At 42.7% G+C, this 22,334-nt stretch overlaps 2 protein-coding genes across 12 annotated transcripts in view; both read left to right on the plus strand.

The window, feature by feature from the left end:
- Nucleotides 1-10,713, plus strand: part of TPM3 (tropomyosin 3) — a 36,755-nt gene extending 26,042 nt beyond the window's left edge. For 4 of the 11 annotated variants that reach the window (XM_027776277.1, XM_006159795.2, XM_006159794.2 and 1 more), the window contains one exon: nucleotides 9,380-10,713. In XM_027776277.1, coding sequence (XP_027632078.1) covers nucleotides 9,380-9,383 — 4 coding nt within the window. In that variant the 3' untranslated portion in view covers nucleotides 9,384-10,713. Of the gene's footprint in view, nucleotides 1-8,022; nucleotides 8,539-9,379 lie in introns of those variants that run through there. The other 7 variants (XM_027776275.1, XM_006159797.3, XM_006159796.3 and 4 more) reach the window with 5 other exon arrangements.
- A 1,593-nt stretch (nucleotides 10,714-12,306) lies between these two features.
- The window catches only part of NUP210L (nucleoporin 210 like), a 169,517-nt gene continuing 159,489 nt past the window's right edge, over nucleotides 12,307-22,334 (plus strand). Inside the window, exons 1-2 of the mRNA XM_006159801.2 lie at nucleotides 12,307-12,506; nucleotides 15,077-15,213. Of these exons, the coding sequence (XP_006159863.1) occupies nucleotides 12,319-12,506; nucleotides 15,077-15,213 (325 nt within the window). The 5' untranslated portion in view covers nucleotides 12,307-12,318. The remainder of the gene's footprint in view (nucleotides 12,507-15,076; nucleotides 15,214-22,334) is intronic.

Genomic DNA, 22,334 nt, shown 5'->3' on the forward strand with positions numbered 1-22,334 from the left:
CTTTCCCTAATGTACATTAAAATAAATACAGCTATAAAAATTATTTTTAAGTTCACCAATGTATACTCCTGAATACATGCCACTACTGTGTAACACATGCATGCCCCTGTATCCATACCAAATCCAGCAGTGAATATGCTGCACTTCAGGAAATACTGGAGTATTTCAGTGTGCGGTTTTCCAGCAGAGGTTAAGTGTGATCTGAACTTTGGTTCAGTAGAACTTTGGTGGTAGTAGAGAGATGGCACTCAAGGATGACTGGTTTTGAGACTAGGAAAATGGTGGTGGTAAGGATCTAGATAGAGGGTGCCAGGGCCAGCCTATGGCATGGTAGTTAAGGTAACTGGATCCTACATGTCCAAGTCCTGGACCTGGAAGCTTGGAAAACACATCAGGCACATGTGTGTGCATGCCCAAAATCCTGAGGAGAATAGAGAAGGGACTGCAGTGTGACCTTTCTCCCTGAGAGGAGTGTTTTCTTTCTCTCTCTGGCAAGCACACATACCCAAGAGCAAATTAAGGAGGGAAAAAAAAAAAAAACTATACCAGGAGTGCCAGATAATGGCACCGTGGGAAAATGTGATGCTCTGCAAGGTTGACCCACACAGAAGGGTTCTAGGTTAGCATCTGGAGCTACCTCTCTGAGTGCACATGTCCATGATCCAGGAGTGAGTCTAGGGGTGGATCACAGTATCCAGACTGTTGGGGGTGCTTTCTCTAGCTCTCTCTCACTCCTCCATGGAAAAAACTAACTTGTTAAAAATGGATGCAAGAGGGACCAGCAGTTGACATAATGGCTATGTCACTGAACTCCCATGTAGTCGACCACGGTTCAAGTCCTGGACCCAGTGGCTTAAACTCACGTGGGGCACGTGTGTGTGCGGGCCCAAGATCCTGAGAGAAGGGATTGCAGCGATTTCTCGCTTTCTCTCTCTGTTTCTCTCTTTCTTGGGGGCACGGCCTTTGTAGCAAACGCCCCCCCCCCCCAAAAAAAAAAAAAAGAATGTGAGAGCCTTTGGCATAGTGGTTAAGGCGGTTGAATCCTGCATGGTCCAGAATCAACAGCTTAAAAAATACACCAGGCACTTGTGTGTGCTTGCCCAAAATCCCAAGGAAAGAAATGGAGAAGGGAATGTGATGTGGTCATCCTCCTGGGGGGTGCTTGCCCACTTTCTCACTGTGCACGTACATACACCATTTATTAGGTGAGTGCATGTGCCATATAGCAAAAATATACATATACATACACATTTATATACACATACATACACACACACACCTATATTTATAGGAAGGTCATGTTCTGGTTTGGAAGTCAGGGAAGAGAGAAGAATATGTCTGAGAACCTGGTGGTATCCTGGTGAAAACAGAATCCTGAGGCTTGATGGGGAGAGGTTAATGCACAAGAGATTTGGGAACCATTAAGGGTGGCAGGCAGTTTAGGCCATGGAAGTAAATTAGAACCATAAAAGCTAATTGCAGATGTAAAAAGAATCAAACAATGGGGGAAAATCTTATTTAGGAGAGGAAGCTAAATAGAACTGGTGAGAGGGATGAAGGGAAAATGAGTAGTTTTAGTCCTTTATGAAATTTAGGGCTGGGTGATTTCTCAACTTCAACACAGTTTGAAAAGAAAAGTAATTGTAGATGAGACATTCATTAATGCCTTAGAAATTTGAAGGTGCAGGGCTGGAAGGTGGCATGGTGGTTGAGGCTCTAGACTCCCACATGGCAGACCATGGTTCAAGTCCTGGACCACTTGGTGGCTTGCTTTCTTACTTTCTCTCTCCCCATGTCTCTGGTCAGATTAAAAAATAATAATAAAACTTAATAAATAAATATTTCTTTTAAAAATAAAAAGAAATTTGAAGGTGCATTTTGAGCATTAAATTCAAGAGTTAGAAAGTGCATGGGGGGAATACAGGCACTAGGGCTAGCCTTCTAAAGCAGTGCTATCCAGAACTTTGGCATTGATGTCCAGTAGAGTAGTCATTAGCTACATGTGTCTGTTGAGCGAATGTGGCTAGGATGATCAGTGAGCTAAACTCTTGCACATATGTTTGCCAGAAAGAGAGAGAATGGCACAAATTCCATTGGGACATGGTCATGTGTACTACTTTTTCCTCCATTTCCCTATCCCATTAGGATTTGGGGCATCTCGCACACTCCTGGCATGTTTTTCAAGTAACCAAGGCTGGGAGTCAGACCACAGTCAGCCATGTGGCTCCCTGTGCACAGTACTTAACCACTGTGCCGTGTGGTCAGCCTACATAAATATTAGGTTGTTGGGAAAGTCATGGTATATTTTTCTGTTTTTCTATGTGAAAATGTGCCAGGAACGACAACCCATATATATATATAATTTCTTGCCTTTAAACAAGAGAAAGAGGGAAGGAGGGAATCAGATAGGTATCCTTGACAGGGCCTCACGGCACCAATTTCCCCCACCTGCCTTCCATTCACCCAGCATCACAGGGTGCCTGACATATTTAGCTTGACCCAGAGTCTAACTCAGGGCCTTCCCATGACTCCATTATTGGGTAGCAGCATTCTATTGCCTTCACCACCATGGCTAGGCCAGAGAGAGATATTTTTGGCAGGGACTCTCAATCTTGTTCCAGGGTCCCAGTTAGCTAGGACCACAGGCATGGACCACCATGCTCAGCCTGTTTTGGTCGGGCCAAAAGTGAGCCTGGACTTTTTAAGGCAGCTTTACTTTTGGGGCAGCAATGCCCTCTTGCTTGTACCACTGCAGCTGTGCCTAGAATTCTAGTTTCATTTCATTCTTTTAAGTTCAATTAGCCATATGTGGCTGGTAACTACTGTATTGGTTAAGTGTAGTTCTAGATGTTCAAAATTTTGGGTGGAAGGAGTTGGCACTCGTATGGAGAAAGACTTCTTAGGAAGGAAAGAAAGAAGAGAATACAGAGAGCTTGAGAGAAAATGGGGTGCTACATTTGCTCATAGCATTTATTTTTCCCCACGAGTAAGACTAGGGTGAGCAAGGGTGGAAACCGAGAAGCTAGGGTAGCAGAGTGTAATGTGAATACTGTGTAGCACTAAATTCATTCTTTCATTTAATGCGCTATATCCTTTTTTTTTTTTTTTTTTATTAAGAATGGCTTTCTTTCTTTCTTTTCCTTCCTTCCTTTCTCTCTTTCTTTCTTTCTCTTCCTTCCTTTCTTTCTTTTCTTTCTTTCTCCTTTCTCTCTCTCTCTTTTTCTTTCTTTCTTTCTTTCTTTCTTTCTTTCTTTCTTTTTCTTTCTCTCTTTCTTTTTAGAAAAGCATTCTGCCTATTCACATGTATATTTGAAAACATACATTAGTATATGGCACTAGAGGTAAAATGTTTTGTAAATGATGAGCCAATTCAATTGTGAAGGATAAATTCAACACAAGAAACTTCATCTCCTTTATGTTTCAATTAATGTCAGAATCAGTTCATTTCAAACTAGTGAATGCAAGTAAAAAATATGACCTGAAAAGGGGTAAAAATGTAATGAAGTTCAGGGATAAATACGATTCTCAATTGATCACCTATATTTTTATGTATCATTTCAGATAGTTACTTTTCTGTTGCTTAATGCATATTAACTTTTTTTTAGTCTTATTTATTCTAACAAAGTTAAACCCCCCCCGCTCTATATCCTTGAAAAAGCCATCTCATGTTACTTGAATTTGGACTAGCTATGGCTATGGATCAGAACAAACCACTTTATCCCTTAGCTTTTTCCCCCTCTTAATTTCTTTTTTTGGGGTAAGATTTATTACATTTTATTTATTATTATTTTTTAATCAGACCAGGAGAGAAACGGAAAGAGAGAGGGGGTAGAGAGGGGAAGTGAGAAAGGAAGCCGTTAGGTCCAGGTTTCAAACTCTGGTTGGCCATGTTGGAATCCAGCACTTCAACCACCACGCCACCTGCTGTCTCCTCCCCTCTTAATTTCTGAGAGCCACAGGCTGATGTGTTAATCCCCATTCTTCGCTTGTTACCATTGTTAGGATGAGGAACAAGAGTGACTCTCCCATGGGTAGAACAGACTTATTTTATGTTGAGCAGACTTATCTTAACTCCACCCCAGTCTCTTTCACATTTTTTGTTTGTTTGTTTAAGAATTATTTATTTATTTAATTCCATTTGTTATTTTTTAATTTGACCAGAGACAGAAAGAAAGGGAAAGGGAAAAAGCAAGCTGCCAGGTCCAGGACTGGAACTGTAGTCAGCCATGTGGGAGTCCAGCACCTTTAACTAGTACGCCACCTGCTGGCCCCCTTTCACATGGTATTGATGGAATACCCCCCAGGTCTATGGGATTGTTTCCTAAGTAAGTGGACATGATTAAAAGAAACCTCAGAGCAAGTAAGTTCTCTGCCCTGCCTTTTTAATTTTGTTTTGCTGTTATCAGGGAATGAAGAACTTGAACTAATGAGCTAGTGATATCTGGCCCTTTTTAGTCATTAGAGTTAGCAGAGAGAGAGCTGGAAGCTAAATGGGAGGTGAGACCAACCGCCTTTGTCTTTCTGACCTCGTGCGGTTCCAAGGGAACTCTGCTTTCTGGGATTTAGTCAGGCAGTGAGATTCTCCTACTCCTCTCTGTCTTCGTATCTTCCCTAAATGGAACAAAACCTTCAATGACCAGTCTGTTCTGAGGGATAGGATCCTGATAACACCCTTCTTTCCCAAGAAAGGAGTAGAAATTCCACAAGCTAACATGGATATGGATACTGTTCAAGTGTAGGCTGTACATGAGCTCGAAATGTATCGCCTCGGAAAGTTCGAGAGACGAGAATTCACAGATTTGAATGCCTACTGCCTGTCAGGGATGCCCTAGTGAAAAAGTCCAATCCCAGGCCTCATGGAGCTTATAGACTGGTTTAGCGTTTTCCAGTGGTAAACTTGTCATTTCCAGTAGGACAATTCTTGAATGTACAGAATGACCCTGTGTGCTGCTTTCCCTGCCCAATAAATATTGAGGGCTTTCTAGTCACTGTGACACTGTAATCAAAACTTACACTCACATTTTTAGATTCTCCTCCAGGTGAGGGGGATAGGAATACCCCCCTCTTGAGCACTTTTTTTTTTTTTTTAAAGAATTATTTTACTGAATGAACTTTATCTATTCATTTATTTTAATTTGACCAGAGAGGGACACAGAAAGAGAGAGAGAGAGAAGGCAAGCCGCCAGGTCCAGGACTTGAACCATGGTCAGCCATGTAGGAGTTCAGCACCCTTAACGACCATACCACCTGCCAGCCCCCTTGAGCACTGGTTTATAGGGAAGTGCAGCTTTATAAGTTCACTCAAATTCTGCTCTTTGGGACCAGCAGTTAGCGTAATGGCTATGTCGCTGGACTCCCACATAGTCGACTGCGGTTCGTGTCCTGGACCTGGTGGCTTAAACTCACGCCAGGCGCGTGTGCATGCGTGCCCAAGATCCCGAGAGGAGAATGGAGGAGAAGGGATTGCGGCGTGGCCATCCCCCCTGGGGGGTGATTTCTCACTTTCTGTCTCTGTCTCTCTCTGTCTGTCTGGCGAGCACACACACCCTATAGCAAAAACCTGTCCAAAAAAAGAAAAAAAAAATTCTGCTCTTTAATATAATTATTATTTTTGGTCATTCCCTCCCAGGCTCTTCTTATACATGCATGCTTTGTTTTGAGAGTACACACACTGTCACAAATATTATTGGGACCATACTGGCCCCTAGGTTCCTGGGAGAATTGAGGGAAACCTTAGCCCATAAGATAAGGTGCCTGAGCAATGCCCACAGGTGCAATTGACTTTTAGGGCAAAGAAGTATCTTTTTCATATTGAAGTTATGAGATAATTTTGAAACAGACTATAAAACATAGGAAGAAACTTATTTGTGAATTTAAAGGCTGATACTAGGAGTAGACCAGAAAAAAGTTTGCCTTTCCTGTCCTTAAACTTCTACAAGAGGTCTTCAAAAAGTTTATAGAAAACGTGTTTTATGAAAAAAACTAGGGCCAGCCAGTGGCACACTGGTTAAGGTGTCTAGATCCCACATAGCCGTCTGCGTGGCTTGAGTGCCAGACTCAGTGGTCTAAAAAATACACCCAGGTGTGTTTGTGTGCATGCCCAAATCTCAAGAGGAGTGTGCAAAAGAGGTGATTACCCTGAGGGGGTAATTTCTCACCCCCCCCACCCCATCTTTTTCTCTCCAGTGAGCACACACCCTATGACACCAAAAAAAACCCTGTTAAGGATTTTTTTAAGCACCAAAATAAATCCACATTTTTTTTAGTTGCTAGCAGTTACTTACACTCACCTGAAAGAGACAAAGTGCCTCCCCAGTGGGGCATGGTCATGCCACATCCTTTTTCCTCCATTTTTTCCTTTCAGAATCTTGGGCATATATGTGCACATGCCCGGCAAGCCACTGTGGCCAGTACTTGAGCAATGTTTGGCTAGTAACCCTGTGCTACAGGAGTGGACAAACTTTCTGAGGTCTCTTCGTATTACCCCTGTGCTGTTCAGATGGATTTGAAGTCTCCACACCCCACTCCTCTATGGTGTGCTCCAAGTAGGAAACAGATAAGGCCAGTGGTCTTGAGTACTTACCTACTTATATCAGGGATACTTCTGATGATGATAAACGTTTAACAATACCTTAGTATATATGGATCTGTTTTTATCACCTGGTAAGTCTAGCCATGAGTAACTGTGGCCTGTTGTACTGGGATTTCTTTGCTTCTCTTGGCCTTGTCTCTTAAGGTTGAAATATATAGTCATGTCTATGTTCAAGGCAAAGGGGAGGGCTAAAGGTTTTCCAGAAGCCCCCAGGCCACAGTCCCCTTACATCTCATTGGCTAGAACTAGATCACATCACGCCTAGCTACAAGGGAAACTTTAAAAAAAAACAGGATAGTCTTTTTGTTATTGTTGCTGTTTTTTTAAGTTTCCTTCTTTCTTTCTTTTTGGAGAGGTTTTTGCTATAGGACACGTGCACTCGCCAGAAAGATAGAGACAGACAGAAAGCAAGAAATCACTCCCCGGGGGGGATGGCCACGCAGCAATCCATTCTCCTCTTGGGGTCTTGGGCACGCACACACACCCAGCCTGAGTTTAAGCCACCAGGTCTGGGACTCAAACCATGGTCGACTCCATGAGAGTCTTGTGACATAGCCATTATGCCAACTGCTGGTCCCAAGTTTGTTTATTTCTTCCATGACCAAGGAGATAACACTCTAGTCCAACAGGGTCCTGATGCCATGATCCATCCCCAGCCTTCAGCCAGCCTCAGGTTATGGACAGATATGTGCTTAGTATACTCAGGGAGGTCTCCACAAATGAACCAGGAACCAACCTTCCCTTGTGAGATTGCCCACAGAGTGTCCCATTTTCCTGCTGCACCTCTGTCCTGCCATCCTAACAGGATAATCTTGATTGGTTTATACCAGTAATTTGCCTTCTCTGGGACTAGGCTCACCACCTTGACAGGTTTGGGATTCTTTCAGAAAAGAGAAACTGGATATTGATTGGGTAGACCATTAAGCTGGGTCTATCACATGACATCGGAAGGTAGAATTGAATGGATCTGAGGATGTTTATCCTAGTCCACCACTCATAATGCTGTGTCAAGTGCCTTTTGCAGAAAAATATTTGGCTGTTTAGTTCCTTTCAAGCCCTGATTGTTGTGAATGCTTTTCTTCTAAGCCAACTGTGTTCCTTTCTTTGCTTTGTTTCCCTTGTCTCAGTTTTTCAACCCAGGAAATAAATACTGTGAAAGAAGTGCTTTATCTCCTTCAAGATGTTGTCCTACCAACTTGTCAGTCTGGATTTCTTATTTTATCCCTCTTTTGGGCTTTCTATCAGCTGACTCTTAATGCCCTTGGCGTGAAGCCTCCTTGCATTCATCTTGCCTTACAGATGCATGTTATGTATATGAGCTAGTTGAAAGAGTCAAATTTTACTTCTGGTGCTCTACTAACCTTCCCTTTTTCTCTTTCTCCTCCTCTTTTCCTTTCCTCTTGTTTCCCTCCTCTCCGTTGCTGCTGCAGAGCGTCTCTACAGCCAACTTGAGCGAAACCGCCTGCTTTCTAATGAACTGAAGCTAACGCTGCATGATCTGTGTGACTGACGGGCAGGGCTCACTGCTGCCCATTAAACCGAGCTTACTGCTCACATCACTGACCTGGACCCCAGCAAAAGCTGATTGTCTTTTTAAAAGTTATTATTTTGCCTTAAGCAAATTGCTTTTGAATTAGGGCAGTTAGAATATTGTTGGTTTCCTAACAGCACTGTACAATTGAAACAGTCAATACTGTGTTCTGTCCCTTTACAAGAGATCATGGGTGTTGAAGAAAGGGAGGGAAGTGGAAGATTATAGTGAGGAAACAAACCTGGGAAAAATTGTTCTCTACCCTTATTTGCTGTTCTTTCACTTGTGCAATGACTATAGGATATGTTCCCTTGCATGGATGTTTTCTAACAATAAAAGGACTGACTTGACAAGAAGTTGTACCTGCTTCATCTGCAGGCCCAGGGATGGGCCCTTCTGACTGGGTAGCAAAAAGGGAAGGGAAAAGAAGGGTGTGGGATACGGTTGTGGGGCTGTGTTGCCATCACTTTCTCTGAGTTGAAGGTCTGAGTATTTTCCACACCTCCCTAGAGCAATCAGAGTGGTTTGCTTGCCAGGCAGTTCAGATTCTCTTTAATGTTCAGTCGCTCGTTTTCCTCCTGACATTTCCCTTCTTGCTTTGTTTTCCTGGTTTTATGTTTAATTGCACGTAGCTCTGTCATGGGCTCATTTTTGCCAGTCGCTCTGCAAAAATTTCAAGGTGTTGCTTACAAGTCTATGTTTGGTTAATATTCTTTGCTTTCTTTTCTCTAGCTTAGTTATAAGGGCCCTTTTATCTGCCCCACCAATTATTCCTTTCCCTCTACCTTTTGGAAAAAACCATGAAGCATATGAGGCTACTCCTATACTCTTTTGAGTTGCAATTCTGATGTTTCTGCTAGTAGAAGTAGGCCTATTTGTTTGCAGTGGTCAAACTCAAGTTAACCATTTTAAGTGGGTGTATTTCTTGGGACAAAGCTTAGAAGACTTGATGGCTAATGTTTAAGGTCTGTTCCTACAGTGACTGTTAGCTGAAAGCCTGGTTGGGTGTGGGAGCGAGAGGAAATGGTTGATAAGGTCCCCAGTTCCCTCCCCCAGGAAGTAAAGCAACACCTGCAACTTCAGTAGGCAAGCTAGAGGCCCTGCAAAACCGAGCGATGCAATAGCTCAGTTCTGTGGCTGAGAAGGCAGCAGCTTTATTAGTCTGCAGCTTCCCTGCAACCGGAGCAAGTCTCAGAGTGGGCAGACCTTGAATTGTGCTGCTACTTTTGGTAACTCTTCTCCTTTACCCCCATCAGATAAACTGAAATGCACCAAAGAGGAGCACCTCTGTACACAAAGGATGCTGGACCAGACTCTGCTTGACCTGAACGAGATGTAGAACACCCCAGTCCCACCCTGCCGCTGCTCTTCCCTCACCCCAACTCCGCCTGAGGCCAGCCTGCCCGAAGCTGACCTTGAAACTGAGGGCTGATCTTTAACTGGAAGGCTGCTTTTTTCCTTTGCCTCCCCTCCACCCTCTACCCTCTTTGTCTTTTTCGCCAAACTGTCTCTCCCTCTTCCCAGAGATTCCAACTGGGTTAGAGGCTGAGCACCTTTGGGAACAACTTTTAAGGGAATGTGAGCACAATGCACAGTGTCTTTAAAAGCATGTTGTGATGTACACATTTTGTAATTACCTTTTTTGTTACGTAGCAACGATTTGTAAAACATTCCAAATAATCCTACAGCTCTGAAGCAGCAGTCTAATCCTTTTCTCACTTTTGGAAGGTAGCTTTTCAGTTTAATGCATATTGCCTCCATAAAGGAGGAAAAGAGATATCGGCCTGCCTTACTGGGAGCCAAACAGAGCCCAGGGCAAGACTCTGCTGCAGGAAACCTCCTTGCTCTGTACAAAGTGCCAGCTAAACCAGAAGGATGATTCCAGGAGGAGTTAGCCAAAAACAAAAAAAGTGCTGTTTAGGTTTCAGCTTTACAACTTTATTATTTTCGTTGTTGTTGTTAATTTTTGCAATCAGAAGTGACCAAATTAAGATGGTGAGACCCCGGAGACCAAATGTTTATCCCATCTCTACCCTCTTCCCAACCCAAGCCAACCCCTCACAGGATGGATCATGTGCCCCTTGAGATGGTGTCTTAATTGCTCTCCTGCCTCCTTGAAAGAAAGAAGAAAGAAATTGTGTTTTGGCCACAGATGAAATTCATCTCATCGCCCTCTTCTGGGTCTGAAGCTGCTGCCTCTAAAAGTGCCATCTCATTGTGCTTTGTATCAGTGCTGGAGAAATCTTGACTAGCTTATGTACAAAACTTCTTAAATTTTATATTATTTTGAAACTTAGCTTCTCCGGGGTTGGGATTTCCTGGCCACCCCATCTGGCTGTGAGAGCTCTGCAGTCTGTGGGCTGGCAGCGTGCTGATCTAAAGTTTCTTTTCCCACCCAATCCCCACTTTTTGGTGAGGTTTCCATAAGGTCTGTTAGGTGTACATCCTGCAGCTTATAGGCTTAAATTGTACTCTCCTTTGGTGTGGTCTCTTTGGGGCCGATTGGGAGAAAACCAATAGTGCAACTGTTTTGATACTGAATATTGACAAGTGTCTTTTTGGAATAAAGAACCAGTCCCTCAAACTCTCAGACCTGTTTGACTTTTTTATTTAAATCAGCCAAATATGCTTTCTCCACAGGAGCTGTAAGGTTTGTGTTAAAAATTAGATCTTTGTGAGTGGTAGCAACAGAATTTAATGTAGAGCATACGACTTAGGAGCAGACCGGTGCTGGGTTCAGAACTCAACTTGGAAATTCCTAGTTGTGTAACCATTTCGTTTCATCATGGAGTGATATTATTAGGAGATAATATTGTCAGACTAAATGTTTGGTTTTTTTTGTGTGTGTGTTTTTTGGAGAGGTTTTTGCTATAGGGCACATGCGCTCGCCAGAAAGACAGGGAGACAGAAGGTGAGAAATCACACCCCCCCGGGGGGGGGGATGGCCATGCTGTAATCCCTTCTCCTCCTCTCAGGGTCTTGGGCACGTACACACACACACGCCCGGCGTGAGTTTAAGCCACTGGATCTGGGACTCAAACTGCTGTCAACTATATGGGAATCCAGTGACATAGCCATTATGCTAACTGCTGGTCCCAGACCAAATGAGAAGATTAGAAATAATAGGGACCTTTCTGTGTCTTTCTGGTAAGCACACACCCTATAGCAAAAACCTCTCCAAAATAATAATAATAGGGACCAGCAGACGGCATAGTGGTTATGTTGCTGGACTCCCGCATAGCCAATCGTGGTTCCAAGTCCTGGACCTAGTGGTTTAAAACATGCCAGGTGCATTTGCATGCAGCCTAAGATCCCATTAGGAGAATAGAGAAGGGATTGTGTCTTGGCCATCTCCTGGGGAGTGATTTTTCACTTTTGTCTTTCCAGGGATCGCATGCACCCCGAGGCAAAACCTCTCAAAAAAAAAATATAATATTTATCTGCCAGGCCTTTTAACACTAGCATCTTAAGGCTAAATTATACATTTGCCTTTACAACTATATTTTTTCTTTAAAACCACAGATATGTTGTACTTCTTAAACTATATGATGTTGATTATATACTCCTATGAATATGTGATTTTAGTATGTCCTGAGATAGGCTTTGGATGACTATCCTGTTGGATATTTGGAGAAAAGTTAATTTAACACGAAGTGTTTTTGAGAGTATTTGCTTAGGGACGGGCTGTATATATGTGGACAGCTTTCAAAGCTGCCTTTGAGATGCCAGTGTCTGGTATTTCCTACATCCTGGCCTTGAGGCCAGACATGAATATGACTTCCCAGTAAAAAGTACACAGCTCCCTTGACAAAGTCCAGCCGTTTATACTAGAGACTGGAAAGTTTTCTGTTTATAAGCATGGACCAAGGCTGACTAGGATTTTTTTTTTTTTTTTTCTGTCTAGGAACCAAAGTAGGCAACAGAAGGAGAAATTAGGTCTTTCTAGATTTTTCTGCTTCTTAGTTTGAAAATGGCCTGCCTTCTGATATTTAGGGAAGTAGCCGATTTAGTGGGTAACTGAATTTGTGCCTCGAGTTTCCACAATGGCTAGGTGGTGAAGGGCTTCATTGAGGAATTCCCACAATGCCAAGCAAGGAGCCCCCACCCCTTGGCGACGTCACACACGCGGATTGGCTGGTGTTGAGGGGAAGGGCGTGGCTGTAGTTGAGCGGGAACCTGAGATCCGGCAGGCGCCATGACTGGCTGTGCGGGCCCGGGCTCCCAAGGTTTCTGCTGGTCTCTACACCGCGTCCTGTTACTGTATCTGTTTTTACTTAGTACCCTGGCCAACAAACTTAACGTGCCACAGGTGTTGCTACCCTTTGGCCGGGAGCCAGGCCGGGTGCCCTTCCTGCTGGGAGCGCAGCGGGGCTGCTACACTTGGTGAGGGGTGGGGTGTGGTCGCAAGGGTATTTGACCCCATACCATCCAGAGAAGATGGGTGAGGTTCCCACTGGAACAAGGGAGAGGGCAGGGTGTCAGTGTGTGGGAAGGCCAGACCCTCCGGATGTGTGATATCAGGTTGTGTGAGGGTCCTTATGTGTGAAGTTCCCCGGGTGTGACACTGGCCTTTCCCCTGTGTGCTGGGAGAGGGTCACTGAGCGAGCGGTTGCTGGGCCCCGGGGAAGCCGTGTGTTGGCGTCTGCAGGTATTGATGGCTCCTCAGTGTGAGAGACTTGAAACGTCAACAACCAGGGTGAGAGCGATTCCCCAGATCTGTGGAAATTTCATTAGGAGCAAAAAGAACTGGAATGTGAGGGTTCCCCCTAGGTAGGGTGATCTCTTCGATATGAACACAACAGCTAATTACAATAGTAACCGAGTACTTCACTAAGCTCTTTATTGACCTATTCACTTTGTTTTTTCTTTCTTCCTTTTTTTTTTTTTTTTGGAGAGGTTTTTGCTATAGGGCTCGTACACTAGCCAGACAGACACAGAGAGACAGAAAGTGAGAAATCACCCCCCAGGGGGGATGGCTACGCCTCAATCCCTTTTCTATTCTCCATTCTCCTCTTGGGATCTTGGGCATGCACGCACACGCACCCGGCGTGAGTTTAAGCCACCGGGTCCGGGACTCGAACCGCAGTCGACTACGTGGGAGTCCAGCGACATAGCCATTACACCAACTGCTGGCCCCAACCCATTCACTTTTTATAGTCTGACCAAATAAGTACTATCACTCCCTTTTTACAGATGAAGAAGCTGAGACCCAGAATCTGTGAAGTGTAAGCTTGAAATATGAATAGATTTATCTTCGCTGGAGATGATATTTAATATAAAATTGCCCCCCTTATGTGAGGGATCCCATTCAAAGTGTGAGGACAAGGGGTACTCAACTCTGGTATAATGACTTTCTGACTAAAGATTTTCTGATATGAGAGGACCCAAAGAGGTTTTGAGATTACCCAAGGTATGAGGGTACTTAATAGTACCAAGACACCAAAGTGTTGATGCTGAGTAGAACAGATTTCCTTTTATCAACTCTTAGAAGTAAGGTTTGTTCAGAGTACAAGAAGCTCATCTTTCATTTTATGAGGAACTATAAGGGAATTGGGCTTGTAAAATGACCCAGTGTGATAGATTTTCTGACCAAGGGGGATAACAAATTTTTAGCATTGAAAGCCATTCCTTCTATCCATCCATCCAGAAAATTAATGACTTATTTTTTCCTTTGTTTTGTATTTTCAGTTGGACACCTCCTAATTTGGGTAACTTTTCCTTCTTAGATACCAGCAGCCTGGTTTGGGTTTGGTGTTCTGTTTTTTGCCATAACATGTTCCTCAGAGAGAGAGAGAGAAAGAGAAGGTACCCAATACAGCATGGTCACACTATAATCAAATATAGTATTTGATTGTAATTTTTCATCCTGTTAGGATTTGAGGCATGTGCACACATGTACTCAATGTTTTTTTTTTTCTTTCTTTTTTTTTGGGGGGGAGAGGTTTTTTTTGCTATAGGGTGTATGCGTTCGCCAGAAAGACAGAGAGATAGAAAGCGAGAAATCACCCTCCAGAGGGGATGGCCACGCCGCAATCCCTTCTCCTCCATTCTCCTCTCGGGATCTTGGGCACTCACACACACACGCCTGGCGTGAGTTTAAGCCACCGGGTCCGGGACGTGAACTGGTCGACTACGTGGGAGTCCAGCAACATAGCCATTACGCTAACTGCTGGTCCCCTCAATGTGTTTTTCAAGCTGCCAGGGCTGGGATTTGAACCACACAATAGCCATATGGAATCTGGCTCCCTTAACCACCAGGCCACAGGGCCAGACCTCACAGCCCAGTTTCTAGGATTAGACAAAATTCATTCCTTCAGAATATAAGAAAGTCTAGTCTTAATATTGAACATATATCAATCCTATGTTTACATTTTAAAAGGAAAATGTAGCATTAATCTTGCTTTAAATATTGAGAGACTGGTCCAGCCAGTGATGTGATGGTTAAGTAGCTGGATCCCAAATATGTGGCCAACTGCACAGTTTGAGTTCTGCTCCTGGTAGCTTGAAAAGCACACCAGGCTCATGTGTGTGTGTGTGTGTGTGTGTGTGTGTGTGTATGTGCGCGCGCAGGCGCGCACAGACGTATGCCTAAAATCCTGAGAGGAGAATGGGAGAGAAGGGATTGCGGGGTTGCCATCTCCCTGGGGGATGCTTTCTCACTTTCCCTCTCTTTGGGTGAATCATATGCCCTCTAACAAAGTTTTAAAATAAATATATTGAGGTAATAATATAACATTTCTGGGACTTTGTACAAGATGTCATCGGGAAAAGGTTCTAATCAGTCTTTCCCAGTTTAATTCTTAATTCTTATGTCCCTAAGCAGTCTTCCTCCTTTAAAGAGTGTCATTAAAGTATACCTGATAGCATATAACATGGAAAAAGTATAGGAATTTGTATTCCACTAAAATTCATTAAACCCATGTATTAGCGACTCAAGTATTTTGTTCTGGCAGGCACTCTACCCATCCTGATGCAGTTACTGTTGAGCCTTTATTTGAAAATGGCATCTTATGTTCTCAAAGAGCTGTACTCATTGCTCAATCTACTCAACCGATACGCCTCAGCAGTATTATTCTTGCTCGAGAAACAGGTATGTTGAAAGCAAAGACATTATGTAATGCTTCATCTGGAGGAGAGTAATCTGCTATTTTATATAAGTAGTTAATATAGGGGCTGGAAGGTGGCGTGGTGGTTAAGAGCACTGGATTCCCACAAGGCCAACTGGTTCAAGTCCTGGACCTGGCAGCTTGCTTGCTCTCTCTCTCCCCCCCTCTCCCTCTCCCTCTCTCCCTCTCTCCCTCTCTTCCTCTCTTCCTCTCACTCTCTGGCCAAATTAAAATAAGTAAATAAATAAAGTTAAAATACAATAATTATTTTTTAAAGAATTATTTATTTAATTTTATTTATTCATTTGTTTATTTAATTTGACCAGAGAGAGAGGCACACAGAGAGAGAGAGAAAGTGAGAAAGCAAACCATGAGTCCAGGACTCAAACCGAGGTTAGCCAAATGGGAGTGTCCAGCACCTTAACCACCACGCCACCTGCTGGTCCCAAAGTACAATAATTCTTTAAAAAATAGTTCATTTATAAATGGCATTGGTTTGAAATGATGACATGTAGTATAAAAAAAGATTCTTGCAATAGAAACCTTAATTATGGTATTCTATTCTGTGACCTTTTTTTTTTTTTTTTGGTAGTATACCCATCACCAGGTATGATCCCTGATACCATGGAAACTCGAGTTTAATTTGAATCAATTAAAGAAGGAAGGAATTATTTATCTGGTGTTAACTTAAGTGTTTGGGTCTGAGGTTGGCCTGAGGGAGGCAAAGTGCAATGTAAAGACCAGTTCTCACAGTGCAGGCTCTGTGTATGTTATCCTCAGCATTGCCTGTATCACATGGGAGCTTGTCAGAAATGTAAATTCTTGGGGCCAGCAAGTGAGGTGGTGGTTGGGATGCTGGATCCCATGTAGTTGACTCCGAGGTTTGAGTCCTGGACTCAGCAGCTTGTACAGTGCCAGATGCATGTATATGTGTGGCCAAAGACCTGAGAGGAGAATGGAGAAGAGATTGCATGTGTCCATCCTCCTTGGAGGGAGATTCTCTCTCTCTTCTCCAGTGAGTGTACGTGCCCCATAACAAAAACCTTAAAAAGAAAGAAAGAAAGGCTCGATCTCTGATCTCCTATATCAGGATCTCTGGAGCGGGTCCAGTGTTCTGTTTTAATAAGCTTTTCAGGGGATTTTTATACACACTGAAGTCCAAGAAGCACTGCATTAGTCTCTTTTAGTCTTGCGTAGCTCAAACAATTCATATCAGAGCAGGAGTCTTTGTATCCCTGAATTTTTGGCAATTCCTTGCCATATTGATCTGTGTAGCTATTAAATATTTTTGTTAAATAATTTATCTACAGTATGCCATTAAAGAGAAGTTTAGAATACTGTATTTCATATCATTGAAGGTACACTTTATTATAAAGCACACACTTTATATACCACTGTAAAAAAAATTGCCAATTAGGGCCAGCAGGTGGTGTGGCTAAGGGCATTGGACTTCCACATGGCCCACTGCAGTTTGAGTCCCAGACCCGGTGGCTTGCTTTCTCTCTCTCTCTCTCTCTCTCTCTCCTTCTCCAGTCAAATTAAAATTAAAAAAAAGAAAGTTAAATAAAATATATTTTAAAAACTGCAATTAGAGTATGCTTCTTTTCACATGGAATTACTACTTTTTATCTATTGAAAGGACTCTTTGGGACCAGCAGGTGGCATGGTGGTTAAGGCACTGGATACTCCCACATGGCTGACCATGGTTCAAGTCCTGGACCTGGTGGCTTGCTCTCTCTCTCTCTCTCTCACTCTCTCTCTCTCTCTCTCTGATCAAATTAAAATAAATGAATGAATAAATAAAATAAAATAATTCTTTTTTAAAAAAAGAACTCTTTAATTGGGTGACTAAGTTTCTTATTATGTATAAACTAAAATAAATAATTCCTAGAACTACTTACATTTCTGCCTCATGTGACTCACTTTTTGACTGGGAATCATCAGTGTCAATGTTTATCCCCACAATATCTTCCCTTGTGCCATCAAGAGTGTTACTGATGTACCATTTCTTTTTTTAGAGAGATTTTTGCTATAGGGTACGTGTGCTTGACAGAGAGATAGAAAACAAGAAATCACCCCCTGGAGGGATGACCATACCCAGTCCCTTCCCCATTATCCTCAGGATTTTGGGCATTCATACACACAGGCCCAGTGCAAGTTTTGTTTGTTGTTTTTGTTGTTGTTGTTAACATAAATTAACCCATTTATTGTAGGCTACTGATACTCCAAATGTCTATGGAACTTCTGCTGGTCTTTCAATTCCTTCATTCAGTCTTCTGATGGCAGACTTTACAGTGACAGCTGAAGTGGTGGTGTAGGTCCAGGCACCACTGACTACCGTTTTCATGCAGAAACCTCAGTGCCAGATCCCCACAGCCTGTCTCTTCATCTTAGTTTTGCCACAGAAGGAGCAAGTGTACTCTGCGTGCTGGCTGATTTCAGTTTTCTTCACCATTCTCCAGAGGGAGGCACCATAGCGGGTCCCATATAGACTGAAGATGCCGACCTTCTTGGTGCATTTAGCCATATTGCCGCCAAGTAGGTCTGGAGCCCAGAGAGCCCCAGTGTGTTTTAAGCTGCGGTCATGGGGTCCTGGACTCAAACTGCAGTTAACTACATGGGAATACAGCTAAGTAACCATTACACCATCTGCTGGTCCTGATGCATTTCTTAAAAGAATCAATTAAAGGAAGAAAGACAAAAACACCCTGATACCTACTCTTAAGATGACTTTGCAATTAGAACTGTTGTTTTGTTTCCAGCTTTGGAATGTGTCCCAGCACATCTGAGTCACTGCCTTCCCAATTCCTCTCCTTATCCTCTTGGTTCCTAAGGGATAAAAGAGTTCTCTACTATTGTTCTTCAGATTTTCCCCACCTACTAAATACCTATTCTGCAAATTTTGATACCCTTTTAATGTTCTCACACATTCAGTCAGTAACAACTGTATCATGACTGCTGCTTGACTGACAGTTGTCAGATGCCATAAATTATAAGATAAATCCCAATTTCAGAGATCTTAAAATATCAAAAAATGAGGATCTGCTCTGTAGCTTAGTTTTTGAGGGAGTTGGATCCCACATGGCTAACCATAGTTTAAATTCCAGCCCCAACAGCTTGAAAAACACGAGGCACTTGTGCATGTGTGCCCCAAGTCCTAAGAGGATAGAAAAATCGAGGAGAAGGGATTGTAGCACCACCCCACCCCACTGGGAAGGGTACTTTCTCATTCTCTGTCACTAGCAAACATGTGCACCCTTTGGCAACTAAAAAAAAAGTCAAGGGACCAGCAGTTGGAATAGTGGTTAAGGGTGCTAGACTCCCACATGGCTGACCGTGGTTTGAGTCCTGGATCTGGTGACTTGCTTTCTCACTTTCTCTCTCTCTCGTTCTGTTCCTCTCTGGTTGAATTAAAACAAATAAGTAAATTTAAATAAAAAATAATTCTTTAAAAAAATAAAGCCAAAAATTGGTGAGGACCAGACTGTGGTATGATGGAGGCTTGATTCCACATGACTGACTTCGCAGTTCAAGTCCTAGGCATGGGGGCTTGATGAATATGCTTGGGCACATGTGCCTGCCCACCATCCCCAAAAGTAGGAAGAGACAGAGCAGAGGAAAAGTAGGAAGAGACCGGGCAGAGGGGATTGTGTTGTGACCATTCCCCATGGGAAGTGCTGTCTCCCTTTCCTTCTCTCTGTCTCCCTCTATCAAGTCAATTGTGCTCTGGCAAAATTAGAAAAAAAGAATCAATGAAATATTGTATGAAATTCTCATGCGAGACTAGAAGGATACTAAGGTCAGAAATGAAACATTGATTTGGTCACATATGCTATTTTTTAAATGTAAATACTCTTTTTTGGGGGAGAGGTTTTTGCTATAGGGTGCGTGCGCTTGCCAGAAAGACAAAGACAGACAGAGAGATAGAAAGTGAGAAAGCAGGGCCGGCAGATGGTGTGGTGGTTAAGGGCGCTGGACTCCCACATGGCGGACCATGGTTCAAGTCCTGGACTTGGTGGCTTGTTTTCTCTTTCTCTCTCTCGTCCCCCCCTCTCCTCTCTCTCTATCTCCTCTCTCTCTCACTGTCTGGGCAAATTAAAATAAATAAATAAAAAAAAAAAAAATTACTTAAAAAAAAAAAAAGAAAGAAAGCGAGAAATCACACCCCGGGGAGATGGCCATGCCGCAGTCGCCCCCGGCATGAGTTTAAGCCACCGGGTCCAGGACTTGAACCGCGGTCAACTACATGGGAGTCCAGCGACATAGCCATTACATTAACTGCTGGTCCCAAATGTAAATACTCTTAACTACAGGAACTTTAATAAAAGCTTCTGCCATAGAAATATTAGGAAAAATGTCAAATGCGGCACTCGGCCAAATTTTATATGACGTATGGCAAATATTTAAAAAATAAGTATCTTTAAATCAACTGTCCCAATTTTACTTTTCATACAAACGTATACATGGTTGATGGAGACTTCCAGTGATAAGTGCTAGTCTCGGAGTCCTGCCAGGTGCATTCCCGTCTGAATGTGAATAGGCTGTCAGAAAGGGAAAGTGGAGGGCATTTTGAAGGGGATGCACAGCGAAGGGGACTTCATTTTCTTGGACAAATACTGAGTTGCCTACTCAATAGGCACTTATAAAGGTAAAAAGATTTAAGCACTCCATTGGGCCAGCCAGTGGTATTGTGGTTAAGGCAGCTGGATTCCATATGGCCAACTGGTGGTTTATGTCCTATACCTTGAGGCTTGAAAAACACACCAGAGGGGCCACCAGGTAGTGTAGTGCTTAAAGTGCTGGACTCCTACTTGGCCAACCATGGTTCAAATCCCAGACCTGGTGGCTTGTTTTTTCACTTTCTTTTTCTCTATCTCTCTGTCTCTCCCTGGTCAAATTAAAAAATAATAACAACAAATGGAACTAAATAAATAAATAATTTAAAAAAAAAAAAAGAAAAAAAAATACCAGGTGAGTGTGCATGTATGCCTCCAATCCTGAGACGAGTATGAAGGAAAAGGGATTGATTGGGACCAGCAGTTAGCATAATGGCTATGTCGCTGGACTCCCACGTAGTCGACCACAGTTCACGTCCCAGACCCAGTGACTTAAAACTCACACCGGGCGCGTGTGCGTGCGTGCCCAAGATCCCAAGAGGAGAATGGAGAAGGGATTGCGGCGTGGCCAGTCCCCCTGGGGGGTGATTTCTCACTTTCTATCTCTCTGTTTCTCTGTCTGTCTGGCGAGCACACGCGCCTTATAGCAAAAACCTCTAAAAAAAAATAAAAAGAAAAGAAAAGAGAAAGAAAAGGGATTGATTGCACTGTGGCTATCTCCCTCTGTTGTTTTTTTTTTCCCCTTCTCTAATTCGCACTCTCTCTGTTGCTCTCTGCTGAATGCACACACCCTATTAGCAAAAAAAATTTTTAAATAGTTTTTTTTTAAACTTATTTTATTTTAATTTGGCCAGAGAAGGACCAAGAGAGAGAGAGAGAAATCAAGCCACCAGGTCCAGGACTAGAACCACATTCAGCCATGTGGGAGTCTAGCACCCTTAACCATTTTGTCATTTACTGGTCCCTAGCAAAATTTTTTAAAAAAAATTAATGATTGTGGGGGCCAGCAGTTGGTGTAATGGCTATGTTGCTTGACTCCCATGTAGTCAACTATGGTTCGAGTCCCAGACCCAGTGGCTTAAACTCATGCCGGGCGTGTGTGCATGCATGCCCAAGATCCCGAGAGGAGAATGGAGGAGAAGGGATTGTGGCATGGTCATCCCCCCTGGGGGGAGGGGTGATTTTTTACTTTCTGTCTCTGTCTCTCTCTGTCTTTTTTGGTGAGCCCATGTGCCCTATAGCAAAAACCTCAAATAAATAAATAAATAAATAAATAAATAAATAAATAAATAAATAAATAAATAAATAAATAAATAAATAAATAAATAAATAAATAAATAAATAAATAAATAAATAAATAAATAAATAAATAAATAAATAAATAAATAAATAAATAAATAAATAAATAATGATTGGGAGGGGCCGGTAGGTGGTATGATCGTTGGAACACCAGGCTCCCACATGGTTGACCATGATTTAAGTCCCGGACCTGGCAGCTTGCTTTCTCACTTTCTCTCTCTCCCTCTCTTGTCAAATTAAAATAGATAAGTAAATAAAGCTATATAAAATAATTCTTTTAAAAAAATGATTGTTACAGAGACAATGGAGAGAGAGAAATAATGATTGTTACAGAGACAATGGAGAGAGATCCTTAGCAATGGATATGTTCCATGTGGTTAGAATGCCAGATTTCTTTCTCTGACTCTTTTTTTTTTTTTTTTTTTTAAGTTTTTGTTATAGAGAACATATGCTCGCCAGAGAGAGAGAAAAAAAAAGAGAGGGGAAAGGTGAGAAATCATTCCTCAGGGAGGATGACCATGCTATAATCCCTTCTCCATTCTCAGGAGATTTGGGCCACACATGTGCCTGCCATGTTTTCCAAGCCATCAGGTCTGGGACTCGAACTGCACACTCAGCCATATGGCATCCAGCTGCCTTAAACTCTGTTCCACCTGGTTGGTCCAAAATTTCTTTTAATTTTATCTTTTTGAGTAGCAGTAACCTTCATTTTCTTTTCTTTTTTTTTTAAAGTATTATTTATTTATTTATGCTTTGACCAGAGAGGGACAGAGAGAAAGAGGGAGAAAGTGAGAAAGCAAGCTGCCAGGTCCAGGACTTGAACTATGGTTGGCCATGTGGGAGTGTCCAGCACCCTTAACCGCCACGCCACCTGCCGGCCCCAAGTAACCTTCATTTTCTAAAACATCTGAAGAATATAAAAGATTATATAGTGATGATTAAACTTTTATTTTTTAATTTTCCTAAATGATATGTTGGCTCATCAGAGAGAGAAGGAGAGAGGGAGGTGGAGAAAGCAACTCCCAACAGGGCATAGTCATGCCACAATCTCTTCTCCATTTCTCCATCATGCTGGAATTTTGGGTATGCAAGCATACATGCCAGGCATGTCTCTCCCTCTCTCTCTCTCTTTTTTTTTTTTTTTTTTCTTTTTGAGAGGTTTTTGCTATAGGGTGCGTGCCCTCGCCAGA

The sequence above is a fragment of the Tupaia chinensis genome, unplaced genomic scaffold (genome assembly GCF_000334495.1).
Source record: "Tupaia chinensis unplaced genomic scaffold, TupChi_1.0 Scaffold000659_1, whole genome shotgun sequence".
NCBI lineage: Eukaryota > Metazoa > Chordata > Mammalia > Scandentia > Tupaiidae > Tupaia > Tupaia belangeri.